This window comes from Centruroides sculpturatus, unplaced genomic scaffold (genome assembly GCF_000671375.1).
Source record: "Centruroides sculpturatus isolate CEXI.00-Female unplaced genomic scaffold, Cexi_2.0 scaffold1248, whole genome shotgun sequence".
In the NCBI taxonomy this organism is placed as follows: domain Eukaryota; kingdom Metazoa; phylum Arthropoda; class Arachnida; order Scorpiones; family Buthidae; genus Centruroides; species Centruroides sculpturatus.
In genome coordinates, this window is record NW_019385387.1 from 137,059 (window position 1) to 164,759 (window position 27,701).

Sequence of the window (27,701 nt, forward strand, 5' to 3'; positions counted from 1 at the left end):
TCATTATGTGCATATATATATATATTACTAGAGTCATTATGGGCTGAGATGATAATTACTGTTGCATACATCAGAAATAATTGTCCTACTAGAAACATAGACAAGACACCAGAAGAAATTTTTACCTCAAGAAAACCTACTATATCTTATCTTTGTGTGATAGAAAACAAAGCTTTTGCCATAAATAATAAACTTGATAAAAGTAAATTTGCACCAAGAAGTAATGAATATATTTTAATCAAATACAACAGTAATGCAAAGCATACAGTCTTTAGAAATGAGGTACAAATCAAGTTATCAGAAGTAGAGACGTCTGTTTTATTGAACTAGGTCTTAGAAAAAAGAAAAAAGGACAGGATGTTCAGGGCCAAGACAATGATTCACCTAAAAAAATGATCTAGTCTCAAGAAATAGTGAGAAAATCATATAACCTAGTTTGGATGACAATGGAGCCAATATTCAGACAATTCAAAGAGGAAGGGGAAGACCGAAAAAACTGCAATCAAGGACTCCCTGGCTGACCAAAGAAAGAATATTACTTTATTCAATCAAAAGATAAACTTGAAGACAATCAAAGTACCTCAAACACTGTAGAAAAAGCTTTGACTTGATGAGGCTTCCTGCCTCTAAGATGCAGATAAATGGATCAAAGCCATGAGAGAAGAATACAAGTCATTGATAAAAAACAGACTTGAGAGCTTGTAGACTGACTTGAAGAACAATGTCATAGGAAATAAATGGCTATTTCAACTAAAACAAGGTAGTCAAAATTCAGACATGAGATATAAGGCAAGACTTGTGGCCAAAGGCTGGTCACAAAAATATGGAATAGACAACACTGAAACTCTCTCTCTTGTAGTTCATATAAGTTCTATCAGAATCATTTTAACTCTTTCAGCTGAATACAATTTTGATACATTAAATCAGTGTTTTTCAACCTGTGGGTCGCAACCCCCAGGGAGTCTCAAAGCCATACACCGGGGGGGGGGGGTAAAAAAGACAAGTGTTTGTAGGTCCTACACTACAATAAAAAAACTACAATTTCAGTGAGAAGGCTGTGCCTGTTTATTTTACAGTACAATTTGTTTTTTGATCGATATTTAAAGAAAATTAAATACATAGTTTTTAAAATCACTGACATAGTTTTAATATGGCTGTGAGGGGGTTCGCCAGAATTTTTTAACTTGTAAAGGGGGGGGGTAAAAAAGACAAGTGTTTGTAGGTCCTACTCTACAATAAAAAAACTACAATTTCAGTGAGAAAGCTGTGCCTATTTATTTTATAGTACAATTTGTTTTTTGATCGCTATTTAAATCTCAACAGAAAGAAAATTAAATACGTAGTTTTTAAAATCACTGACATAGTTTTAATATGGCTGTGAGGGGGTTCGCCAGAATTTTTTAACTTGTAAAGGGGTCGCGTATTCAAGAAGGTTGAAAAACAATGCATTAAATGAATGTAACAGCAGCATATTTAAATGGCAACATAGAAGAAATTTAAATGAAGCAACCTGAAATGTTTATCTCAAAAGATTTTCCTCACAAAGTATGTCACATTAAAAATCATTATATGGACTTTGGCAATTTGACTGTTCATGAAACAAAATACTAAAAACTGAATTGAAATATTTAAGATTTTCTCAAGCTCAGACAATTGTGTATATTTTCAGAACAAAAATGAAAATATCATCATAATCACAGTCTAGGTATGCAAATCCATAGATATCCCAATGGACAACAATTTCCAGCTCGCAAATTGATTGAACTCACTTTAATCTTAGGAAGCTGAATCTGTTCACATAAGAGAATATCAAACTTTAATTCTGTCAGTCTCTAAAGGATCAGACAGAGCTTACACAGTAAGTGCATTAAGTCAGTTTTGCAATGACTCTAGAAAACAAATTCTACAATATCTGAAAGGTACCAAAAAACTGCCAAAACTAATTCTACAATATCTGAAAGGTACCAAAGATTCTAAGTTATTCTGTAAGAAAAGTGAGAAAAATCTCTTTGGATATGCTGATGCAGATTGGAGCATCAACATTGATGACAGAAAATCCTGTACTGGAAATGAACTTTAAACTTTCTGGAGCTTCAATATCTTGGGAAAATAAAAAACAGAGACTCATAGCTTTATCAATTACTGAAGTGGAATACATTGCTGTATGTGAAGCTGCCCAACTCTGATCACTTCTTACAGAAATGAAATTCATCAAAAAGTTTTGTGACCAACTGTAATATATAAAGATAACCAAAGTGCACAACACCTAGTTAAAAACTCAAAGTTTCATTCTAGAACTAAACATATTGACATTCAGTGGCATTTCATCAGGGATATGCACAACGAAAACAAAATAAACACGATGTATTCATTTATTTCCTTTAAAATACATGTTCTCCACCTTCAAATTAGCCCCTATACATCATACATTTCCTATACCAATTGAGTCATGCTGGTCATCTAATACCTTTCAGAAAAAAATTTTTGAATTGAAATAACACTATTTCTGGTTTGTATCAGATATAGTTAATCGGGGCCTTTTGCCTCTAAGGTTTCTATATCTGGTCTTGTCTTTCATCTATCTAACGCCGTTCTCAAGATTAAGGAAAGACAGGTGATAGATGGACAGACAACAGTGGGCATTTATGTCTACAATTTTTTCAAATTGCAGCCCAATAAGCCTTCACAGCAAATGCCAGCAGACATCCTAACTAAAAGTCTTCCCATGTGTTAAAAATTTAGGAATCTGTACTGATATCGAGGGAAAGTGTTGAGACTTAGAAATTCATATGATGTCAGCACAGTTACAGGCAGGAGGTGCACCAAGTTGAATGTGTGATCTTGTGTGATCTAACATGATCTCATCTCTTCCCGCCAAGAACAGCATTCAATAGGATCAAATTGCATTATGTAATTTGAATAATGCAATTTATTGGTTTTATCTAATTTGTAATAAAGCATATGAAAACTAGAAACCTGAATAATTCATTTAACAATTCTGACAATTGCAATATTGAAATGACATAACTTATAACCATATTTGTTTTGCCAGTTGCTGTTAGTAACAGTTTAAGTAAATTCAAACTTATCATTAGTGACAATGATAATTAAGCAAATTTCTGACTACAATAAATGAAAGTTTTGTAATATTATTTAATTTATATATTTTGAGTCATGTTAATTCTGATATTAGACAACTGATAATATTTGTGATTACAATATGCAGCGCCTAGTATATATACACACACATTAGAATTTAAAATTATTTGCAATTTATGATTTTGTTAATTATAAACTGTTCTACTTTTTTTATTTTTGTATAAAGCTCATTGATTCTGAAGATGAAATGATTCACTCACAAAAAATATCAAATAAATTTTTAAAAATTTAAGGCTCCTGAAAGAATATTTAATGAAGAAGTCTGATGTATGCTATAATATTCAACAGATAACATGATTATATTATGTAAAAGGAAATTATATTTTCCTTTCATTTTTTAATCATTATTTTCATTCCTTTTTTAACTGTTATTTTAACTGAAATAAAAGAAAAATAAAATTACAATTTAATATAAATAGGCAATTAAGATAAAAACTTCTTTGATCAATTAGATAATGTTCTTGTCTATAAAAAAAAAATGGTTGTATGTAGAGAGAAATGAATATAACAAAATGATTGTTGTTGATGCAAACCAGAATCTGATATATAAAACATTTTCCTTAAATATTGAACTTTCAAATAGTTAAATAATAATATTAAAAAAAAATCAGGAAATGTTTTTCTAGGACAGTTTTCAGCTATAAATTCAGTCTGACAATGGGCAAGTTTAAAGTGTACAAGATATTAAAACAACATCTACCAGTTGTGTTCCTAATTGAAACTGTTACAGTTTCATTTAAACTTTTATATGATGATATATAATACTCAATGATGTTGATATTTAAAATTCAAAAACATTTTTAAGTAATATCTCTAAAAAATTGGAAAATTTATTTCCAATTCCATTGAAAGAATTGATGCTTTTATAGATACAATTCATTCTAATTTTTAAAAATATGAATACAATTTTTTCACAGTATAAATTTTTCAGACCATTGTATTTGTTGTTAATTTCAGCAATAAAAAGCAGTTCTATAATAGTTTTATAAGCAGGTTAAAAATATTTAATTACAATGTAATATAAATGAAACCACTTCACATATCAAAATCCTAATTAAATAAATAAAATAATTCAGAAAAATTATGCATTTTGTGCAAGTTTCAATTTAATTTTATTAAATATTTTCTATATTATTACTTAATTTAACAGTAAATCTAAGTTAATATCAATCAATATAATAAAAAGTTTAATATTAAATATTTAGTTAAAAAAATACAGACACTCAATCTGTATAAGAAATTTTGTCATGGTCTAATTTTTAAACTTTTTACTAACAAATGTAAATAAATTGTCCAAGCAAAGCAAAATAATGTTTTTATTATAAAAATATTCTCTTAAAGAATGAGAAGTTTTTCTTGATTCATTTCATTTTTATATGAAATTGCATATATTTCATATAAGAATGAAGTTTTTCTTATCATCATCATCAATTACAAAAGTTTCTGATACACAGAATAAACACATACAGTGCAATTTTAACATTGCTCTGCAGTAGGCAGAGAAACAGGTGGAGCTTTCAGGAACAAAATAATGAAACCATAAGCTACATGGATATGGGCCCACTGCATAGTACAATCTCACTGTATAATAATCATAACAATTATACAGTATTATTATACATTACATATTAGCTTAGAATTTATATCAAAATTCAGAAAATTAATTATTAATGTTTAAGAAATATACAAATTGTTTGTCTGTAATTTTTATTTGTTTATTTTATTATTAAACAAATGATTATTAAACATATTAAAGACTCTTAGTTGTCTATTAATTTATACCCTGTTCAACGAAAGAATAGAAACACAACATAAAAAAAAGTCATATAGTTAGTAATTACAAGATGAAAATTTTCATATTTATAAAGTCCAAAAATATTTCCATTATTATTAATATTATTGTTTTTTAGTAAAAATTTAAATTATATCTAAATTTAAAAATTCCAATAATCAATTACTTTATCAAAATAACTTACATTAAATTTTTTTTCCCAATTCAGTCTCAACAACAAACTTAAAAACCTTATTAAAATTAATATTTGTTATTAAATAAAATTTATGCTGTTATTTACTTTCAAATTTAATTTCATTATTAATTTTCATGCTGCATTTGCATAATTAAAATATGATCAATACAACACATGAAACAACTCCATTCTAAGCTGTAATGAATATGAATTTGGATTTTTATACTATTAGTGTATATTATTTATATAATGCCAATCTAAATACCTTATTAATTGCATAAATCTTAAATATTGCAAATGTTCTTATAAATATTTCTAAAATGAAAAATTATTATTATGTTTTGCCACGGTTTCAATTCAATGGTCAACTGAAATATTAATGAATTCCATTTACTAATTTATATCATTCAAAAACATTTGTAATATTTATAAATTTTTAATAAATGAAAAACTTACAAATTTATTCTCATATCATTGCAAATATTGTTTTATTTTCATCATATTATAGTAAATAAATGACGAAAATTATAAATATATAATTAATTGGTTCCCAGAACAAACACACAAATTCAGATATCTTTTATGAAACCAAATTCCTTGGACTAAATTATTGTCAAATTTTCAAAATGACAACTGTCAGATGACAAATTTCAATAATCAATCCTTTGAAAATCAGACCAATATACTAAGCTAAATCAACCAAACATGACTACTACCAATGAATTTGGATTATTTATATAAATATATCATAAAAAAAGCATATACAATTCAAATTCATTAGTCAGTTAGATTGAGCTTTGTCAATGGCAGAATATTACATTAAATTCCTAAACACTGGTATTTGAAGTCCATCATCTGACAGCTGCAACTTCAAATGTCTTTGATAAATTATAATTTATATCAGATTAAAAGTTTTTTCCTGTATTTTGAATTGTTGGGGATCCTATAAACTATTGTTAAAAATTCAAAACTAAAATTTTCTCTTGGACTAATATTTATTTATCAATTATATAAAATTTTATTACAGTTTTGTCTTTATTCATCTAAATATTAAATGATTATACAAACCCAACTGAACATTAGAAAATTAATTTCAAACTTTATCACCAGTTAATAAAACAATATTCAGAACAATCAAATTACAGTTTTTAGTTTCAAGTAATAGAACTAGAATCTAAACTTTGTAGTTAGATAAAATGTTTAAAGACTTGTTTCATACTATTTCAATGTTAATAATTGCCAACACTTATTAAAATATATGCACAACAGCAGCAATGATACATAAAAATAAAATTAATATGAAAATAATTGACATCATTAAATATCTACAACTATCTATATACTAAGCAAACAGATATTCAAAATTTCAAAAATAAACGTTAAGTTAAAAACCTATACTTCAAACAACAAATTTAAATAAATAAAAAAAATTGACTTCCTTCAAAATCTTAAACATTATCAGTGCATTTCTTGATTTAGCAATGAAAATTTTTAACTGAAAGCTCATATCCAGGATTCAAAGTCTATATTTTCTGGTACAATGATTTAATTATAAATTACATGTTCCTTTGACTGTGCTCCATATGGAAGTATCATCTGAGGCATTACTTTTGAACAGCTATTTATCTTGTCTGTGTCTTATTCATTGCATTGAACATAATGGAACAAGAAAAACAGATTAGTGAAAAAGCAAATATTTGCATTATTCTTGTAGACAAATAAAAACTGAATAGCTTATTAATAGTATCTTAATAGTCAGAAGCTTAAGAGTTGTTTTAAGTGACTATGTATGTTGTGTACAAGTGCACACATACCTATGGTGTATAGATACTTAATAAAAACTCATTCAGATGCAAATACTAGCTTAGAACTTCAAGTTTACAAGAAAGACCATTTTAAGCTAGTATTGGTGCCTGAATGAGTTTTTTCAATAAGTATAACTAGTTTTTGGAGTTGAGACTCTAGATGATATATATATACTGATTATCTGATCTAAATTGTTTGTGTGTGTATATATATACATACACATATATATATATACATACAAAATTTTGATCAGATAATCAGGACCAGATTTACAAGTAAGCTATGTAAACTGTAGCTTAGGGCCTAAAGTTTCAAAGGAGCTCAAAAATTTCTACAAAAAAGAAAATTAAAGGCAAATTTTGTAATAATTTGTTTTTTTTTTTTACAAACCAACAAAATATATTTTACTTTTTATTTTGTATAGTATTTAATTATATAAATGACCAATATTGTTTATATTACATTTCTAGTGATTTCTTCTTTTTGAATGTAAAATTCATTTGATTTTTAAAGGTAGCTTTTCTTAGCTTTTAGTAGCTTTTTTTGTAATCAAAAAATAATAAAAATGAAATTTTTAGTGTATTCGTTTTTAAATTGCACCTTATTTTATAAAACGTTACAAATATTGTTTAACAATAAAACATTTGGTGATGATAATAAAACATTCATTATTAAAATCAATATGTTTATGTTAATTCTCTTTTTTATATGATTGACTTCTAAAATTGTAAAGGGTTGGTTCATAAGAGACCTCACAGAGTTCAACTTAAAGCCTCAAAATACCTAAATCTGGTCCTGTAGATTTTTTTTAACAGATAATCAGTGAATGTTATCTCAATAGTACATAACTATACCAGTTACTGCCATTCAAAAATTAAAATTTTTTAGTAAGCTATTTAAACACAAAAACTGTTCAGCTACACCATTAGAGAATTACTGTTACAGAATTAAATTATAATGTAAGAATTATTTCAAAGGAAAACTGAAGAGATTTTTTAATTAGATTTTGATATATCAGTTGGTTGATAAACTATTACAGTTTAGAATACTTTGATCAAATTTGATTTGTATGGTAGGAGAGAAAAAAAATCTTTTAAGGAAAGGTTCTGTTTGTAATTAATAATACTATAAATATTGCATATTACTTTTTAATTATATTTGCATTTCATTTAAATTATACATTATACAGACACCAGACAAAAAATGTCACATCTGCCATTGATGACTATCTTACCTACTGGAAAATGTAACATTCTAAACAATGTACATCTCATCCAAACATTTTGGCTATCTGGACATTCTAAATAATCAGGTCTTTCCATTTGCAGAGCATCTCAGTGATATACATAGCATCAATGCCCTGTTGTTCAAAAATGACAATCATCATATTCACAGAACCCATACAGTATTGAAGTGGCACAATGAACATAAAACAATTGGACACATCTGTTGTCCAGATAGGTCACAAAAATTTAAATACAATTGAGAATTTGTTGAAGTACCTTGAGAGACAGGCAAAATTCATAAATCAATGGTTTGGGAAAGTCAAGGAATTGTGTGTAATTGCAAACAAAATGGCTTAAAGTTGATGTACTTTATTTAGAACAGCTTGTATTGAATAGATTCCATGTCCTGATGTACTTTGGCTGTTATTAAGGCTAGGGGAGATGTGACTAAATATTAAAAAGTGTGTGTAATATGCAATGAGTTTTTTGTATGGTGTCTGTATTTTAAATGGCAACTATTGAAATTTTATATATACAGTAGACCCCCCTATAACGCGGGTTCCAATAACGTAGATTCCTATGACATGGCGAAAAAATTGCGTCAGTATTCGTACAAAGACACTAAAAGGGACGCGTAAAACGTCATCGCCAACTCGCCATCACGGACGAGCAGCCGAACTATTTTCCGCCATCTAGCACCACGCTACGGAGAGTTTAGGTGGGTAAGTTGAGTTTAACTATCGTCTGTACAGCATTATATATAAATTAGGTACTGTACATATAATTATATATAAATTAGGTACTGTATATCTAATTATATATTAACTTAATTTATTTTAACTTTATTATAATTATATGTATAGTTTCCACCGTCTAGCACCATGTTACGGAGAGTTTAGGCGAGCTATCGTTTGTACAGTATGTAAATTAGGTACCGTAAGTCTAATACAGTACTGTAATTTTATACATTTCTTGTGAAAGAAACATTTCTTATTCAACGGCGATTAAAATTATTTATATTAATGATGTCTCCAAAGTTCAACGAAGTTTTTGCAGAAAAATAACATCTGAAATCGCGGCCGTGGTTTGCTGCGCTGTTCCGCGACAAAAACAAGCTTGAGCAGCGGCGAAGTCGAATGGTGCACACTTGGTAAGTAATACTACAATTTTTTGTTTATAGAGTAATTTATACGGATTATTTCCAAAAAAAATATACGTATTTTGGAAATATTATGTCAAATTAGTCTAGAATGGATTAATTTTATGGAAGAAAACCTTTCAAACAGCCGTAGTCCGTAAATTTCACACGTGTCAAATACGTGAGCCAATCACAGCCCAAGGATTCCTACAACACGAAATTCGTATAACGAGAAACATATTTTCGTGTTATAGGGGGGTCTACTGTAATTAACAAAAAGTATTTGTTTTATAATAATTTTGAAACTAGCTATCAATAAAGTAAAAGATCACCTTTCAATATTACTTTATGTATAAAGAAAATTTTATATATTTACAGGCTTCTCAACTTACCAAACCTAAAATATACATATAATGTCAATTACTGGTATAGGTACCCATTATGAATTGATCAATATGAAGGTAAAAACATATGATCTCTTAAACCTAAATATGAGCTGTTTTGCCCTTAAAAAATTTGAACTGATTCAACAAGAAATGCTCTGAAAATGTTAGATTAAAAATGTTTGATGGAAATCTTTTAAACAAAAATAAAAATTTTTTGAATTATTATATGTTTTTATAAATTTTATGTTAACTTGTATGTGACCAGCAGGTTGGTCAGGTTGTAAAGCTATATTTTTGAATATCAGTTTGATCTAGAATTATTATAAAATGTTTTGAAATGTTCCTTATTTTCTACAAAAACTAAAAATTAAAATCTCACAATTATTTCTTTGAGGTTTTTTAATACTTACTTTGTGACTGTGAAATCTTATCAAAGATTTTAAATTTGAAACAAGTCTAAAGACTAGTTTATGTTCAGACTATGCTTATGTTAATTAAGCAATGAAATTTGGTCTATTTTACATTTAATATTAATTATGGGTTTTAGTTATATTGTATGCATTTTAATATGCTTAGTAAATAATAATAAATGTTAATGTTAAAAAATTTTTTTTGTTGAAGTCAAAAAACGATGCCAATTATTTTCAATCTTATATAAAATTCTATTTTTATGTATTTGACAGTATTAATATACTTACATTTTAATAAGTCTATATCCTGACAAACTGCAATTCTGTATAATTGATAAACATCAGCAACTGATATAATACACAAAAATAAATTAATTTAAATTCAATTATTTAAGGAAACATTTACTTAAAATAATTATTCCACTCTAATCAAACACTCCAAAATACAGCTCTTTCTTCACACTACAATGTTTTCCTCACACACTTCAAGTTGTTGATTCAAAGTTGCCATAACTATATAAATCATTCATTTCATTCGAATTCATATATCATATCATATAACTGTTGCCATTCATCATGATGAACTAATACTGATAACAACTACATAAGGCAAATTTTCTTTTGCTGAACAGGGTATTTATGAAAGTTGATTATATTGTTTCTGTATTTTATATATGGACCACAATGCTTCTTGATAATTTTACATATATAATTAATATAATAATTCCATTTAAAATTTGTATCATAATTGTTAGAAATTTTAAATATAAATTAAGCATATTATTTATGAGCAAATCTTATTCAATCCCTTATGCTTTAAGGGAAAATTTAGCCAATTAGTCATGATTTAGAAATGAAACTTAAAATTCATATTTTGAAATAAGTTTTTTTTCTTTTTAATTCACTAACCATAATGATTTCTTATCCTTGGTAATTGCTTTCTTGTAGCTGCATATAATACGGTAAGTTTTTTCCCATTTATTTCTAAATTCTCATTTTCTTGAAAGGCTTTCTCTGCAGCTTCTTCAGTATCGAATGTGGCAAATAATATTCTAAAATAGAAATAAATTGTATTGTTCAATTTTTAATCAAAGTATTAAATAAGCTTGTTGGAAAAAAGTATAGAAATAAAAATCACAGTATTTCACACATTCACAGCAATATTTGTTAACAAGTCTTATCTCACTTCACCTGTAAAATTATCATTTTTGGTCTCACTAGGCCAATATCACATCAATAACAATATATCATTCCAAATAAATATTTATTGTAGTTAATACACACCTGTTATCATCTTAACTTATATTTTTATCATCATCAACTGAAGTTATTTTGTCACAATTACGTAAGACCCATTTTTCCATTTAGTCTCTTTCACAGAAACAATAGCTTATATATCTTAAAATATAATCATCTTCAGTAATAAATTAAATATCTGCCCGAATTTGTAGTGTAAGACAATAGTTGAAATCAATCTCGACCAGAGAATAATATTCCATTTTTTTTAATATAGTTTTTCTAGCAAATAAGGCAATCAAGCAATCAAAATTATTATAATAAATGTTCATATAATTATTACATATATAAATCATTATATCTCTGATGATCAAAGCACAGCTTACAACTTTTTGTTTTAAACTAAAAATACTTTCTTAATCTTCCGTCTTGATTTTCCAAATAATACGTGAATTAATTTTTAACATTGTATATAAGAATTACAATGCTGAATAAATCAAATTCAAACATAAAAGTTACTGCCTAATTAGTAAATTTATAGAACAAGCTCCTAATAACATCTACTAAACTTAAAAAGATTTGAATATACCAATTTCAATATCTACAATACTGCAGTAAATGTAATTTAAATCAAAACAAAATTAAAATCAAACTTATAACAATAAAATCTAAATTTCATTTGAAAAATAAATGAAAATTTAAAAGTTACAATAGCCATCTCAACTGATGACTAAGCAAGAATTAGAAAGCATATAATTTCCAACACATTTCAAATACACTTCCTTATATCATAAAGCAATTTTTAAACTAAATAATAAACTATCATCAATTAAAGATACAGTAACAAAGCAGTTTAAAAGAGAATATAATGGTAAGTAATTTATAACATGAAAATAGTAATAAATTATTATGTAAGAAGTTACATAAAGGCATATTATGAAAGTAGTAAGTCTAGTACTACTAACAAATTTTAGCTACAATCTCAATAGTTCAAATAGAAAAATTAAGCTCAAGTGAGTGAAATTCTGTTGAAAAGTTCAGGCATTCACAGAACTTATGAATGATATTAGTCAAGAATATTTCATACCAACATAGAAACCACTGTTCCAATATTTTCATTTTATATATAAAAATAATTATGATTTTATTTTTTAAAAAACTATCTGAATTATATTGATTAAATAGTTAAAGTTTTGTCATCATTGTATAACATTATTTTCCTTTATTTTTCACATTTTTTTCATAGATTTATTACAGAATAAAAAATACATCAGATGATATTTTTAAATATAATATAACTCAAAAAAAAAAAAATCCTTTTGCAAAAAAGCTGGTGTATTTCTTAAATAATTTTTCAGAAAAAACCTGCACAACTGTCATCATCAAATAAATTTTGCATTTTTTGGACAAAGTTCCATGGACATTCATCAATCAGTGACAGCTTCAATTTTATTTCTATTAATCAGATTCATAATTGTACATGCTACCCTATGATGAAGACAAGTGCTTAAATTAAAATGTTCTTTTAATCTAAAAAATATTTATATTAATTTCAGTTTAGTGTTGCATGGCAAATTATACAATAGACCTACTTAATTATTTATATGATTTAATTTGAATTCTCCAAACTACATAATAATAATTATTAGTTGATTCATAAATTGTTGTTTTATTTTGTATGCTAGTGTGCAATAATTTTCAGAGAAATTTTTCTATGTTCCAGGGCTGTGGAAGTGGAAGCTAATTTGCTGTTAGAGGAATCAATCAGTAAAAATAGACTGACTCCAACTCTGATTTTTTATTATGTAGTTTATATTATATTCTTAATAAATGTGTTAGATGTCTATCTTACATTATAAGAGCCTCCTGAAATGCAAGCTCTTATTTTATGATGATTCCCCTATTTCATGATCTTTCGTTACATATCACTATTTATAAATTACTGTTGATTTTCTTTTCAGAAATTTATATTTGAACACATTCCCTGTTAGTCTAAATCTTTATTTCAAAAGATGCATACAAAATGGGTAAGAAAACTTCAGTTAAATCTAATGTTTTTGAATTATAACCACAGATGTAAAACATTGTGTGTCAATGCATGGTTGATGATGATAATGGTGGTATAATGAGAAACTATGTAAAAAAAGGTAAGTATTTTCAGTTTCAATAGGGAATGCCTGATGATTCATTTGATAGTGATGAAATGCCATTCTGGATTAATATAATCAAAGTAAATTTTAAATTCTTATTTATAGACCAGATTCAAAGTTGGAGTTTCTAAAATTCAATAAGTCAAAGCCATGGTTAGTCAACTGACTCCACAGCCCTGATATGTTCTGGAGAAATTTTGGATCTTGAAAATATTCTGTACCCTCATGTCTAAGATCAGAATCTCTTATTGTCAAATCAATCTATTTTGCAGACACAGAAAGTTGTTAGTTTTATTTTTAAAATATTAAACAAAATAAAATTCTATTCATTTTGCTATTTAGTTTTAGCATTGAAATATTTTAATAAATTAATATGGGATACTTGAAATAATTTTTTTAAATAAATTAATTTATTGTGATGTTTGTTTCAAATTTGTGAAAATGATTAATTGTATCTAAACTATAACTGTGTGATGTAAATTTCTTTATTAATTTTAAATTAAATTTTTGTTTTTGAAATTTTAAATCAGAAAGTATTCCATTACAGTTTCAACAATAATCTTCCTTATAAATATCATGGCAATTATTCTGTTCAAAATATAATAGTTTTAATTTCATAAAGATCTGAAAATGAATTCATATTTTAAATAATTTTCTTTCATCTAGAAATCAATTAAACTAAATCTTTCTTACAAACAATTATATTCTATCACATAACAATTCTACATGAAAAACGATGGTTTTATATCATGGAGATAAACAATGCCACAAATTACACAATTTTTTTGTTTATGATTTTTCAATATTCATAAATCTTTATCAATATTCTTTTATAAACAAATGTTATCTATTTTGGAAATAAATCAAGATATTATTCATAATTATTCATATGAAATAATTAAATAGCATTATAGACTTTGAAAACAATAATAAAAATTCAAACAGACGTATTAACAAAGAGCCATCAAATTAACATTGTGACTTTATGTAAGTCATAATTTGACTAAAATCTCTACCAGCTCAATATATAACTATGTTAAAGATCTATCAAATTTCCTATTTTTACAGATCAGGTATAATGCTGTTTAAATGAATGATGTATGAATAATTACATAATAATAATAATATTATTATTATTAATAATAATAATTTGCAATAATTATATAGTTAAATATAAAAAAATTTGATAATTTGAACATTTTAAGCAAAATTATTTTTAACCCTAATCCAATAATAAGTTTTTATTGTCAATTAATTCCTTCATCATTTTATTTTTATAGTACTTAAAGTAATTCCAGTAATACTAAAAAAATGTTAACATAGGATACGTTTGTAAAGTCGAACGAGTTAAACGAGAATGACATCATCGTTATTCTTATTTCGTTAGACTTTTCGAACGATTCGTTTAGAACTAAATGGCTATTTCTAAAATTGAAGACACAAATGTTGCTAGTACAGCCTTATCCGAAATATTTTTCTTAGATTGCTTCAGGTGGACAGTTACTCCAATCATTTCATCAATCATTTCATCTTTTAATTCACAATTTAAACACTCGAGTAGATTTAGAAACATCGATATCGTCGGGTGCCATTTTCTTAACAAAGTAAACTAACTCTTTCCTTCGTGAACTTCGTTAGAGTTTCGTTCGAAACGTCATCACCGCAGAGCATGCGCACTGAGCGAGACTACTACTATTCGAACAATTCGTTACTAACGCGTTTAACTCGTTTGACTTTACGAACGTACCCATAAAATATCTCACATCTACATTATTTATGTTAGTATTTTTCTATTTCATTTATCTTTCATTTCAGTCTAAAATGAATTTCAATAAATTATTTAAAATTTGAATTTGAGAATGACTTAAAAAAAATAATAATCATTCATAGTTAGGGCTTTAGTTAATATAATTTAAACTTTATAACTTAACTCCCACTGTCTTGTAGTTCAAATGAGACTTTAGAGCAATAAAAGTATAAACTTCCAACAGGTTTAACCCATGCCATCATGTTATGTGGAGAGAAATGATGCAAAGAGTAATTCACAAACAGCATCTTACCCAGAGTGAGCTTGAGTGAGATGCTAAACATCCATTTCCTATATTACACACCGCTGATTTATAAATACCTGAACTTTAGGTATATAAAAACAGCCACTCATGGAGAAAACAAAATAATTGCAACATGTTCTCAGAAGAATACAAACTTGGATCTCACCCAGGTTGACAAGGTTTGAATTTGTAAGTTACACAGACTCTCAATCTGAAAAATCTGACACAGTCTCCCTTGATTGCCAGCAGTGAATACAGCACCTTCCCAGGTATGATTAATGAATCATGATCACAAATACAAAAAATAACACACAATTCAGCCAGTGCTTTAATGGCATGCCAACATTGACTATCAAGGCTGGAAAACTACACTAACAGTTGAAGTAGACACTAGATATAAATGAATTCATCATTCAAACTTACTACTCCATCACAAAACTCAACTGTCAGACATAACAGCACAGAAAGACACTATATGACAAATTCACACAAAAATACCAAAATCTCAGAAGATTGTTGTGTATAATTGTTTATGATTATACTTTTTTTTACTTCATAAACAACATTCAAAGAAGTTGACATTTCTGACTAGGCAATAGTGTCTGAGAAAATCAATGCACAAATTGGCATAGCAGAAAGATAAAGCTTGCAACAGTGCATAAAGCTGCCTGACAAAAATTAAAGCTTCTTCCATACAAAGTAACAGCAGTACAGAAACTGAAAGGAGCAGATCATAAAAAAATATATGCAATATTATAAATGATTTACAAATTTCATTCAAACTAAAACTGTTTAATGTCCTTCATGTCACCTTCTTTATGGACAAGACTTAATTCCACCTCTCAGATGATTTTAGTACACAAAACATGATTGTTAAACAATCCTCAAACATTTTATGAAACAACTCTCCTACTTGAATTAAAGTCAGTGTGGGTTGCAATATTTAGACATCACAATGTTGGCCTTTCTTCAAAGAAACAGTGAACTATATTGTTCAATTCTCTACAATTTCACCAGCCAATTTGGAGGAAATCAAGCTACTTGCAGTTTCAACAAAATAAAACAATTGTGAAAACAGCTGACAAGTTTGTGAAACGTTTTGAAAAATATATCTTCTCAAAAAATGTGTGGCCTTTGCTCACTGATCTGGTGAGCTTATACCACCAGCAGACTTATCTATGGAGAGTAGTACCACAATATAGCATATTGTAATAGCCCCTACACACTTCATAAATTAAAAGACGCAACACTTCATAAATAAGGAACATATCACAAAACAGATCTGCAAAACTTTTTAGTGAATAAAATTAAATGGGTTCAGGCCTGTATACACATTCATGGGCAGCAATTCAACACCTTTTATAAGATAAAGTCAAAATGTAGGGGTTACTCTGGGAAACAACAATCATTTCACCAGTTTTAAATTTTTTTCATCATTTTAAATTATTTATCAACATAAATTTTATTTACTAATTAAAGCAGTTGCTGATAGCCTTATCAGTTTGGAGTCTGAAAAGCAAAAGTTAAGCTGTCACTTAGAAATAGGAATAAGTTTTTAATAATTCCAAACAACACATTTGATCATAATGCTTAAACAATATAGGTGTATGGCACATAGGATTCCCATCACACAGGAGGTCAGCATTCTGTTGTTTTCCCTGAAGTGTGCTTTGCAATTCAATTTCATGCTGAATGTTGAAATAAGAAGACTAGGATTTTATTGCCAATTTAATAAAAATATTGCCACATGGTGATTTTGGCACTATGCAGCATGACCTCTGAGAATATAAATTGTTGTACAAAGTTGTGAAAAGTAAAAATACATCAAGTGCACAGTGAGTTTCTGAATGCACTGTATAACTATATAAACTTAAATTTTGTTTTTTTCATGCATATTTTTTTACCTGTATTTTGATTAATTTTAATAACAAAATATTTAATTTTTTGAATTCCTTATGCCAAAAATAACATTCCAGAAGCTTCCTTTAAGTTGATTTTATGATTGAATTATATAATTCTGTTAATACAGTCGACCCCCCCAATAACACGGGTTCCTATAGTTTGGATTCCTACATCATGGCGAAAAAATTGTGACAGTATTCATACAAACATGCTAAAAAAACTCATATAATTTGGTAAAACATCATTGCCGACTTGTGTCGCGACAGGATTGGTTGAATCTAGATCAATAGCGAATATTGTACAAACCATTGAGTTTAAACAAGCAGCGGACCTACTAAAAACCATTTATTATTTAACGTCCATAAAAATTATATTTATATTAATGATGTCTCCAAAGTTCAGCGAATTTTTCGCAAAAAAATAATNTTAAATAGTTGTCGTAATTATGAAAAACAACCAATAATTATACTGTTTTGGAAAGAAAAATTAAATAAATGTATAAGATTCTATAAACAAACAAAATAAATTCTAAAATGTCATTATGCAACAAATGAGCCGTTTTCAGGCCAAATGAATTAACTCCATTTGTAAATCCTTAATACAATTATTATTTTCAAATTTTTTGTGTAACTAATTTTATATATTGTTATATTAAAGCTATGCTTTAATGTAACAATATATGAAATTATTATATAATGTATTATTATATATCATTATATTAAAGCATAGCTTTAATATAATGATATATAATAATACATTCTGCAATGTTTATTTAAATTTTAAAAGGAATTTTAAAAAATAATTTATATTCTCAATTTTTATACTTTTTGTTTTGTGGAGTTAATTGATTTAGCAAGTGAGCAGCTCAAATAAAACACAAAGCCCATTTTCAAAATGAGCAAGCTTTAGCTAGTATTCCCACTGTTCAATGCTTGTGATTACTTGTATTTTATCTATATTTATATTTTTCTCAGGACATAAAAATGACTACCAATTTATTTATTACTATTTATTTTTAACTTTCATAGTAATGAAAATGGGTCACAATCATTTTATTTTTTATTAAACATTTTGCAAATTCCCTGATGTTGTCCACACACCCCCAAATTAATTTTAATTTGTCACGGACCCCATCAGTAGTTCCAGGGACTCCCAGGGATTCTGTAGGAACCACTTTTGGGAACAATGCCTCTATGTTTTCAGATGATATCTAGATTTCATCAGGTGTCTCTCTCTCTACTGAGAATTATCTCCTTTTCCAGTTGAAAGTTAGTAGTCTCTCAAGTCCAGTAAAATGGATAAGTGTAGAAAATTCCCATGCTTTGTTTAGTGCAACATAAGCCAAACAAAAAGCACCTATAAAACTTTTTGTAACTTTGCTTTCCTACTGTACCACCTTATAAAACGGACAAAACAGTGCTATAGAGCATACTTAGAAGCTAATTGAAGATGAATACACATATTTTCTCCAGTGCTAGATTGCAATATGGGCAAACATCTGTGTTGGAACCCATGAGTTAGTAGCAGAGAGATCCAGATGAATTTATTGTCTAGACCAGGGGCAACATAAATTTTATTTACTAATTAAAGCAGTTGCTGATAGCCTTATCAGTTTGGAGTCTGAAAAGCAAAAGTTAAGCTGTCACTTAGAAATAGGAATAAGTTTTTAATAATTCCAAACAACACATTTGATCATAATGCTTAAACAATATAGGTGTATGGCACATAGGATTCCCATCACACAGGAGGTCAGCATTCTGTTGTTTTCCCTGAAGTGTGCTTTGCAATTCAATTTCATGCTGAATGTTGAAATAAGAAGACTAGGATTTTATTGCCAATTTAATAAAAATATTGCCACATGGTGATTTTGGCACTATGCAGCATGACCTCTGAGAATATAAATTGTTGTACAAAGTTGTGAAAAGTAAAAATACATCAAGTGCACAGTGAGTTTCTGAATGCACTGTATAACTATATAAACTTAAATTTTGTTTTTTTCATGCATATTTTTTTACCTGTATTTTGATTAATTTTAATAACAAAATATTTAATTTTTTGAATTCCTTATGCCAAAAATAACATTCCAGAAGCTTCCTTTAAGTTGATTTTATGATTGAATTATATAATTCTGTTAATACAGTCGACCCCCCCAATAACACGGGTTCCTATAGTTTGGATTCCTACATCATGGCGAAAAAATTGTGACAGTATTCATACAAACATGCTAAAAAAACTCATATAATTTGGTAAAACATCATTGCCGACTTGTGTCGCGACAGGATTGGTTGAATCTAGATCAATAGCGGATATTGTACAAACCATTGAGTTTAAACAAGCAGCGGACCTACTAAAAACCATTTATTATTTAACGTCCATAAAAATTATATTTATATTAATGATGTCTCCAAAGTTCAGCGAATTTTTCGCAAAAAAAAAAAAAAAAAATTCATTTATCAGGAAGCATGCAAGTGCCATTCGATGACAAGCTCCACGACGAAAACAAGCTTAAGCAATGGTGTGGTTGAATGGTGCACACTCGGTAAGTAATCCTACAATTTTTTGTTTATAGCATAATTTTATTTTGTTTTATATTATTTTGTGTGTATTATTATGTGTTATTTTGTTTTATATGGATTATTCCCAAAAAATTATACGTATTTTGGAAATATTGAGTCAAATTAGTCTAGAATTGATTAATTTTATGGAAGAAACCTTTCAAACAGCCGTAGTCCGTAAACTGCATATGTGCCAGGCTGTGATTGGCTGGACTCGTAGAAAATGGATTCATAAAAACCGGAACGTGTCTATCGTGTTATAGGGGGGACTGTAATACATTTCATTAACATAGTTTATTAATACAGTTAATAAATAATACTCACTTTTAAAAAACATTCCAATTTTAAGTGAAATTATTTTGTTAAAAACTATGTGCAAATTGCCAAAGTAAACTCATTTTAATAATGGATCTAATTATTATATAGTGCCTGTTGATTATTAAAGAATTTTATGTAATTAATATATTCATATTAATATGTTGTTCTTAAAATACTTTGAAATAATTCACAAAACTAAGTAGATTGTTTTTTTTTATTTTGAAAATCAAATTGCCTAAAGAGAATATAGCTTTATTTATAATGCTAGGCATTATAAAGACCTATTAGTCACTTGGCCCATAAATATGTTGTGTAGAAGAGCAAAATTTTTCTTCTTCAAAATTCCTTTTCTCTATATGAAATGTTTTGTATTTGCCTAGGCCAAACCCCATTTGTATCTTGATGGAATACATTTGTGTAAAATTTAACAGGTGATTTAGTTATGCATGGATGATAGATGGATGAATAAGAGTTTTGTCATTCTTGTGAATTTGGATACTTCATACACTGTATCTAAGCAAAATACATTCAGCAATCATCACATGATTCAGATTCAGATTTTTGTCTGGATTAATGGTTCCCAAACTTATTATAACACCTTCTCATAGCAAAAACCTGACCATGAACCCCCAAGTGAAATAACTCTACACAACTACATAATAGCAAAATTACAAAATTAATTTTGATGTCTTGAATGGTGATGTCAAAATTAAATATCATAAAGTTTTATTTATATTTTAAGTAATTATTTATTGAAATTACTAGCTAAAGCTTGCCCATTTTTGAAAAATGGGTATAATTGAGTGGTAAAAACAAAATGTATAATTTATTTCTAATTGGGTTATAAATTACATTACAAAAATAAAAAATTAATAAGTTATTTTATCTATTAAATTTTCATAGAAAAACATATTTTTGATCAAAATAAATAAATTATTTATATATTTTTAGTCATTAAATAGTTGTCGTAATTATGAAAAACAACCAATAATTATACTGTTTTGGAAAGAAAAATTAAATAAATGTATAAGATTCTATAAACAAACAAAATAAATTCTAAAATGTCATTATGCAACAAATGAGCCATTTTCAGGCCAAATGAATTAACTCCATTTGTAAATCCTTAATACAATTGTTATTTTCAAATTTTTTGTGTAACTAATTTTATATATTGTTATATTAAAGCTATGCTTTAATATAACAATATATGAAATTATTATATAATGTATTATTATATATCATTATATTAAAGCATAGCTTTAATATAATGATATATAATAATACATTCTGCAATGTTTATTTAAATTTTAAAAGGAATTTTAAAAAATAATTTATATTCTCAATTTTTATACTTTTTGTTTTGTGGAGTTAATTGATTTAGCAAGTGAGCAGCTCAAATAAAACACAAAGCCCATTTTCAAAATGAGCAAGCTTTAGCTAGTATTCCCACTGTTCAATGCTTGTGATTACTTGTATTTTATCTATATTTATATTTTTCTCAGGACATAAAAATGACTACCAATTTATTTATTACTATTTATTTTTAACTTTCATAGTAATGAAAATGGGTCACAATCATTTTATTTTTTATTAAACATTTTGCAAATTCCCTGATGTTGTCCACACACCCCCAAATTAATTTTAATTTGTCACGGACCCCATCAGTAGTTCCAGGGACTCCCAGGGATTCTGTAGGAACCACTTTTGGGAACAATGCCTCTATGTTTTCAGATGATATCTAGATTTCATCAGGTGTCTCTCTCTCTACTGAGAATTATCTCCTTTTCCAGTTGAAAGTTAGTAGTCTCTCAAGTCCAGTAAAATGGATAAGTGTAGAAAATTCCCATGCTTTGTTTAGTGCAACATAAGCCAAACAAAAAGCACCTATAAAACTTTTTGTAACTTTGCTTTCCTACTGTACCACCTTATAAAACGGACAAAACAGTGCTATAGAGCATACTTAGAAGCTAATTGAAGATGAATACACATATTTTCTCCAGTGCTAGATTGCAATATGGGCAAACATCTGTGTTGGAACCCATGAGTTAGTAGCAGAGAGATCCAGATGAATTTATTGTCTAGACAGTAGGCCTGAGTAATGTGAAAAGTATCATGCCTCACAATGCATTGCTATTCATCCAGGTGACATTCAATGCCCAAATTTTACCTGGATTATGTGAAAGTTGCCTTAAACTCACTGTCTAACAAGTTCAACAATACAAAATATGGGACAAAACATCAAACACAACAAAAAACAGTAGTAACTGTAGTCATTTCTTGCACAGGCATCATACCATATACACTAAACAAACAAGTTTTGAAATATTACATCTTCAAACAGCACATACATCGTATTACTGAAATCAGCCATACTAAATATCACAGGAAATTCGTAAATATGATACATAAACAGCATGTAACAGTTTTTCTGTAGTTATGCATTGACCTTTGTCTGGCATAGCACTACACACTAATATTAATCAAGTAGGATACAACTAACAATAATAATAATAATTAAAAACTTTTTATATTTTTATTATAAAAGTTTTTGGCTTTCCAGATTAAATAACAAGACTAGCTCTTTACTCATTCCCTCAAATAGTCTTTCTATTTTCATAGTATATTTGTAAATTCATGAGTGTTTTGTCTTGGGAAGTATAACTTCCACATTATCAAAATTTTTTAAAACTAACTGTAATTGATTAAAATTTAAAACCAAAAATTTTAAGCAGATAATAAAATAAACAGTTTTTAATTAGTAAAGAATTGGAAAGTAAAGAAACTGATATTAACAACAATATAATGAAGAAGCATCTTCTGCCAAAAAGCACCAAATGAAAATATAATTAATTAATTAATTAAAGCTACTTTCTGATGTCAAAAACGACCTCCAATAGTTTTTTAATTTTTTTAATTAATAGATTTTATTATATATAAGTTTAATTAAGTCGGAGGGGTCAGAAATTGCAATAAAAATTTTAATTAAAAAAAATATATTTAAAAATATACGGCCAACTAGTATTCACCCTACTATAAACCCATCACCTCCCGAGACTTCTACGAGGATGTCCCCAGAAATACGACTCCAGCTGTTCTCAAGGTCATCCAGCTGTGTAAACAAACTCATCAGTGTCAAATTTCACAGAAAGGCGAGACAAAGGAAAATAAAATTTGAAGCTTTTTCTTCAAAATTAACACATTTCTTTTGTTTTTTTCACTTTTAAGTATTTTTAATGCTTAATTACATTAATCAATCAGTGAGCGGCAAGTGGTTAATATTTGACACTAGGATTTTCTTGCATTGATAAGGAGGACTGCTCTATGCCAATTTTTGTTGTTTGTAATCAAAAACTTACTAATACTTCTGTGGTGCCTCTAAAATTACAAATGACATTTATCTACAAAATATTCAAATCTATTAACTAAATTCAGTGAATTATTTAATCTATTAACTGCTTTCAGAAGTTTTGACTTAAAATAATGTGACTTCCAGCGCAAACCGGAAGTTCATACATAGTCAATCAGGGCCTTCTGCCCCTAAGATTTCCATATCTGGTCTTCAATTTCATCTATCTAATTCTGTTCTCGAAATTACAGAAAGAGAGATTGATAAACTGACAACAGTGGGAATTTATAGGTCTACAATTTTTTTCAAATTGCAGCCCAATTAAATAAAATATAAATGCTTTTGCAAACTTTTAAATCAGACAATTTCTGATCTTTTGCATCTTCTCCATTAAGATATCTAAGTGTACCATGTTGATTAACGTCTCTTCAATCTGAAAAAAAAAAAAATTTCTGGTAGACTACCTCACAGCCCATTCAGGTTATAAAACTCCTTTTATTGCTTTTTTACAGATGAATTTTCAGCCAGGTTAAATTTCTAGCTCCTCTATAGTGCTTAAGACTTTCCATAGGTTACAATGGCTTAATTTCACATTTATAAGGTACTATTATACTTATACGATATTTTTAGTCCCTTTTACAATGCTTTTACCAATATAAAGAATTATATTAAAGGTTATATCAAAAGGATGTACAGCTTGCTACAAGGTTTCTTACTAATTAAAAGCTTATTATTTTCAAAATGTAACAGTATATGTTGTATATCCTTTTAAAACCATTAAAATCAGATTACATTTTAATGGTTTTAAAAGGATATACAACATATAATATAATTCTTTATGTTGGTAAAAGCATTGTAAATGGCACTAAAAGTACCGAATAAGTGTAATAGTACCATATAAGTGTGAAATTAAGCCATTGTGACCCTATGGAAACTCTTAAGCACTGAAGAGGAGCTAGAAAGTTAACCTGGCTTGAAATGCATCTGTAAAAAAGCAATAAAAGGAGTTTTATAACCTGAATGGGACTTTACCGGAACTTTTTTTTTGGATTGGAGAGGTGTTACTTAATAAACATATAAACAGCTACCATTAGAAAATTCAGAAAAGATGTACCATGTTGATTTAAACAGATACAAATTAATATTGGACTAAGCAAAACATATTAATTACACAATTTATAAATTAATAGAGATATAAAGTAATTTGAATTTATTGCCAATATTAAGCCATCAAATAGCAATGATGCTAGAAGTTGTTACTTGTTTGTTTGAAAAATATGTATATAACTAATATGTAAGAAATGAAAGAAAATATTAAGTTATGACTCATTATGCTTTGAATCCAAAAATATAAATTATAAAAATAACAATGCATCAAATGATTTATTATATGCCTAAAGTATATTAAAAAGGTATACAAGATAATCAAAAACAAAGAAAAATTATTCAGGATTAAAAAAAAAACTACAGGAATTTTCTCAATTTTTTTGTTGTGATTTACATATCATAAGTTTTATGTAATATATAACAAACATCCAAATCACTATCCCTCATTACAGTATTTTTAAATGTAAATTTCTCTTGGATAAGAATCTAATAAATCTTTTTTTTATCATTTTGAATAAAAGTTTAAATACACAATGAGTATAATTTTTGTAACGATTGATTACATTATTATGCCACACAGAGACAAACTTTGTCTCTGTGTGGCATAAAAAGTTTCATTAATTTTTATATCTTATTAGAAGAGATTTAGAAAAATATCTGCATTTTTACTTTTGTTAGAAAATCTTCAGTTTGTATATAATTTTTAATTTTTGTATATATTTTATGCTTTGTAATTAATTTTTATTTTGATTAGTATAATTCACCCCACACACATTTTTAAAATTTAATAAAAACAAGATATACAGTATAAACTAAACAAGTTAAATATCCAAGTTTATATGATGGTTAAAATAAAACATTTAATCACATACTCAAAGCACCATAAAATGTGTGAAATTTTAAGATAGAGAGATAAGTAATACAATTTAAACATGCATAAAATCAAAAACAGCCATTAAAAAGTAATTTTGTTTCTAAATATATAAAACTATCTTCTTCTTAATGTGTTATAATTTTGACATACATGATCATATTTCAGTTTAAGTATGTCTAACTTCTACTGCTACATAAATGAACATTTGGCATTCTGAGAAATATCTATTGCAATATATGATTATTTATAGTTATGGATATTAAGTGTTTATTTAACTATAAAAAACAGAATAAAAAAGGTAAAAAATACATTTTTTTACAAACATTTTCATTTTTTTCCTTTATGTTTAGAAGTGATTTCATCACTAATAAGTTAAAACTGTCTTCTTATTCAATTATTGAAAAGAAAAGAAAATGATAAACACAGATTTAAACCTGCTTTTCATAAATGCATTTTAACTTATTTGCATCAATTACATACTATAATTCAATATTATATTCTATTATAAAAAATTATATAATAGATGAATGTATATAATATGTAATTCATTTCTATTAAGACTCGGCAAGTATATGATGAAATTTGTTTTGCTTATGAAATTCTGAATTAATTAACAATGTTTCATAAAAATTAATCATCCTGCAACAAAATAATCTTCACTTATCACACATTAAAATGGAACACATTAATTCTCATAACACACTATTTTTGGAACATTACATAGAGACAAATAACATCCTTTGATAAATTTCAACTCAATTATCTTTATTCAAGCACAGTTTTAATGTTTAATATAATAGAAATAAAAATTAATTTTAATTATCTATTTAAATAAAATATTTATATCTAAATAGATAGTTACTAAATACCTTTTTGATCCTCTAATTATTGTTGATAACTGTGTAGCTTCTGACATGTATTTCTTAAAATCATCCACTGTTATACCTGCAGGAATATCAGGTATAAATAATTTCTTTTTATTAACTTGTTTTGGCTTTGAATCATTTTTCTTGGTTGTGCTTTTCTTTCCACAAAAATCAATAAAAAGAACATGATCATCAATTTCTTTTCCAGATAGCAGTTTGAAATTTTTTTCAGCTGTAGCTTCGTCTTTAAATTCAATAAAAGCATACCTGATATATAAAAATATCTATTTGTAATGAGAAATATTTATTACATAAAGAACTGATAAAATCCTTCCAATAAATAAAAATTATGAAATTGAAAATAAAATTTTTAAACAAATGTGCTTAAGATAAAATTATTTAACATAGTGATGGCAAACCCATGACCCACACAATGATTTCAAGGTTCCTACATTGCAAGTTTAGAAAGTATTATTTTTTTATAAATTATAAAATAAATAGTTGATAGATTTTATTAATGTTAGTCTATTGTGACTATAATCTATTAATAGGACTTATTACATTAATTTAACTTGTGAATGAAATTACAGAGATTGCAGAAGATTCCTCTTCTCTCAATCATTATCTACAGTCTAATTGATCGTGTGTTAACTGTGGACAAGGACTTTGTGATTAACTGATTAATGATTTGTAATTACATTCGACCCCCCTATAACACTGTTGACAATTCCGTTTTATATGAATTCCATGTTGTACGAGTCACTTAGATTTTACAAATATGTGAGCCATTCACAGCCCGGCACACGTATTTGTAAAATCTAATCAACTCGTACAACATGGAATTCATATAAAACGGAATTATCAACAGTGTCATAGGAGTCAACTGTAAATAGATTTACTTAGAATCATTAAGGACCACCTCTCCAATAAAGAAACCTCGGGACATTCTTAAGAAGGTATTTACACTTCATACAAACCAATTGTAAACTCTCAGAGTAGATAGCATCAGATAATGGATAGTCATATGTCAAGCATTTTTCTGATAAATATATGTTAGATATTACATTTTTAAATGTTGTCAATGTTAGTTACTTAAGATTAAATAAATCTTTATTGTTTTATGTTAACTCAGTAGTAAAGTGAATCGCTTTCTGGTTCCGTTATCTCTCAATTTCCTCCTTCATTTGATTATTCCAAGTTCCCC

The 27,701-nt window shown here is 27.3% G+C and overlaps 1 protein-coding gene across 2 annotated transcripts in view; it reads right to left on the reverse strand.

The window, feature by feature from the left end:
- Window positions 1–27,701, reverse strand: part of LOC111638406 (nucleolin-like) — a 96,142-nt gene that overhangs the window by 24,725 nt on the left and 43,716 nt on the right. Inside the window, exons 6-7 of one of the 2 annotated variants that reach the window (XM_023384114.1) lie at window positions 26,501–26,764; window positions 11,002–11,144 (exon numbers count right to left, since the gene is read on the reverse strand). In XM_023384114.1, coding sequence (XP_023239882.1) covers window positions 11,002–11,144; window positions 26,501–26,764 — 407 coding nt within the window. The remainder of the gene's footprint in view (window positions 1–11,001; window positions 11,145–26,500; window positions 26,765–27,701) is intronic. The other variant, XM_023384115.1, reaches the window with a different exon arrangement.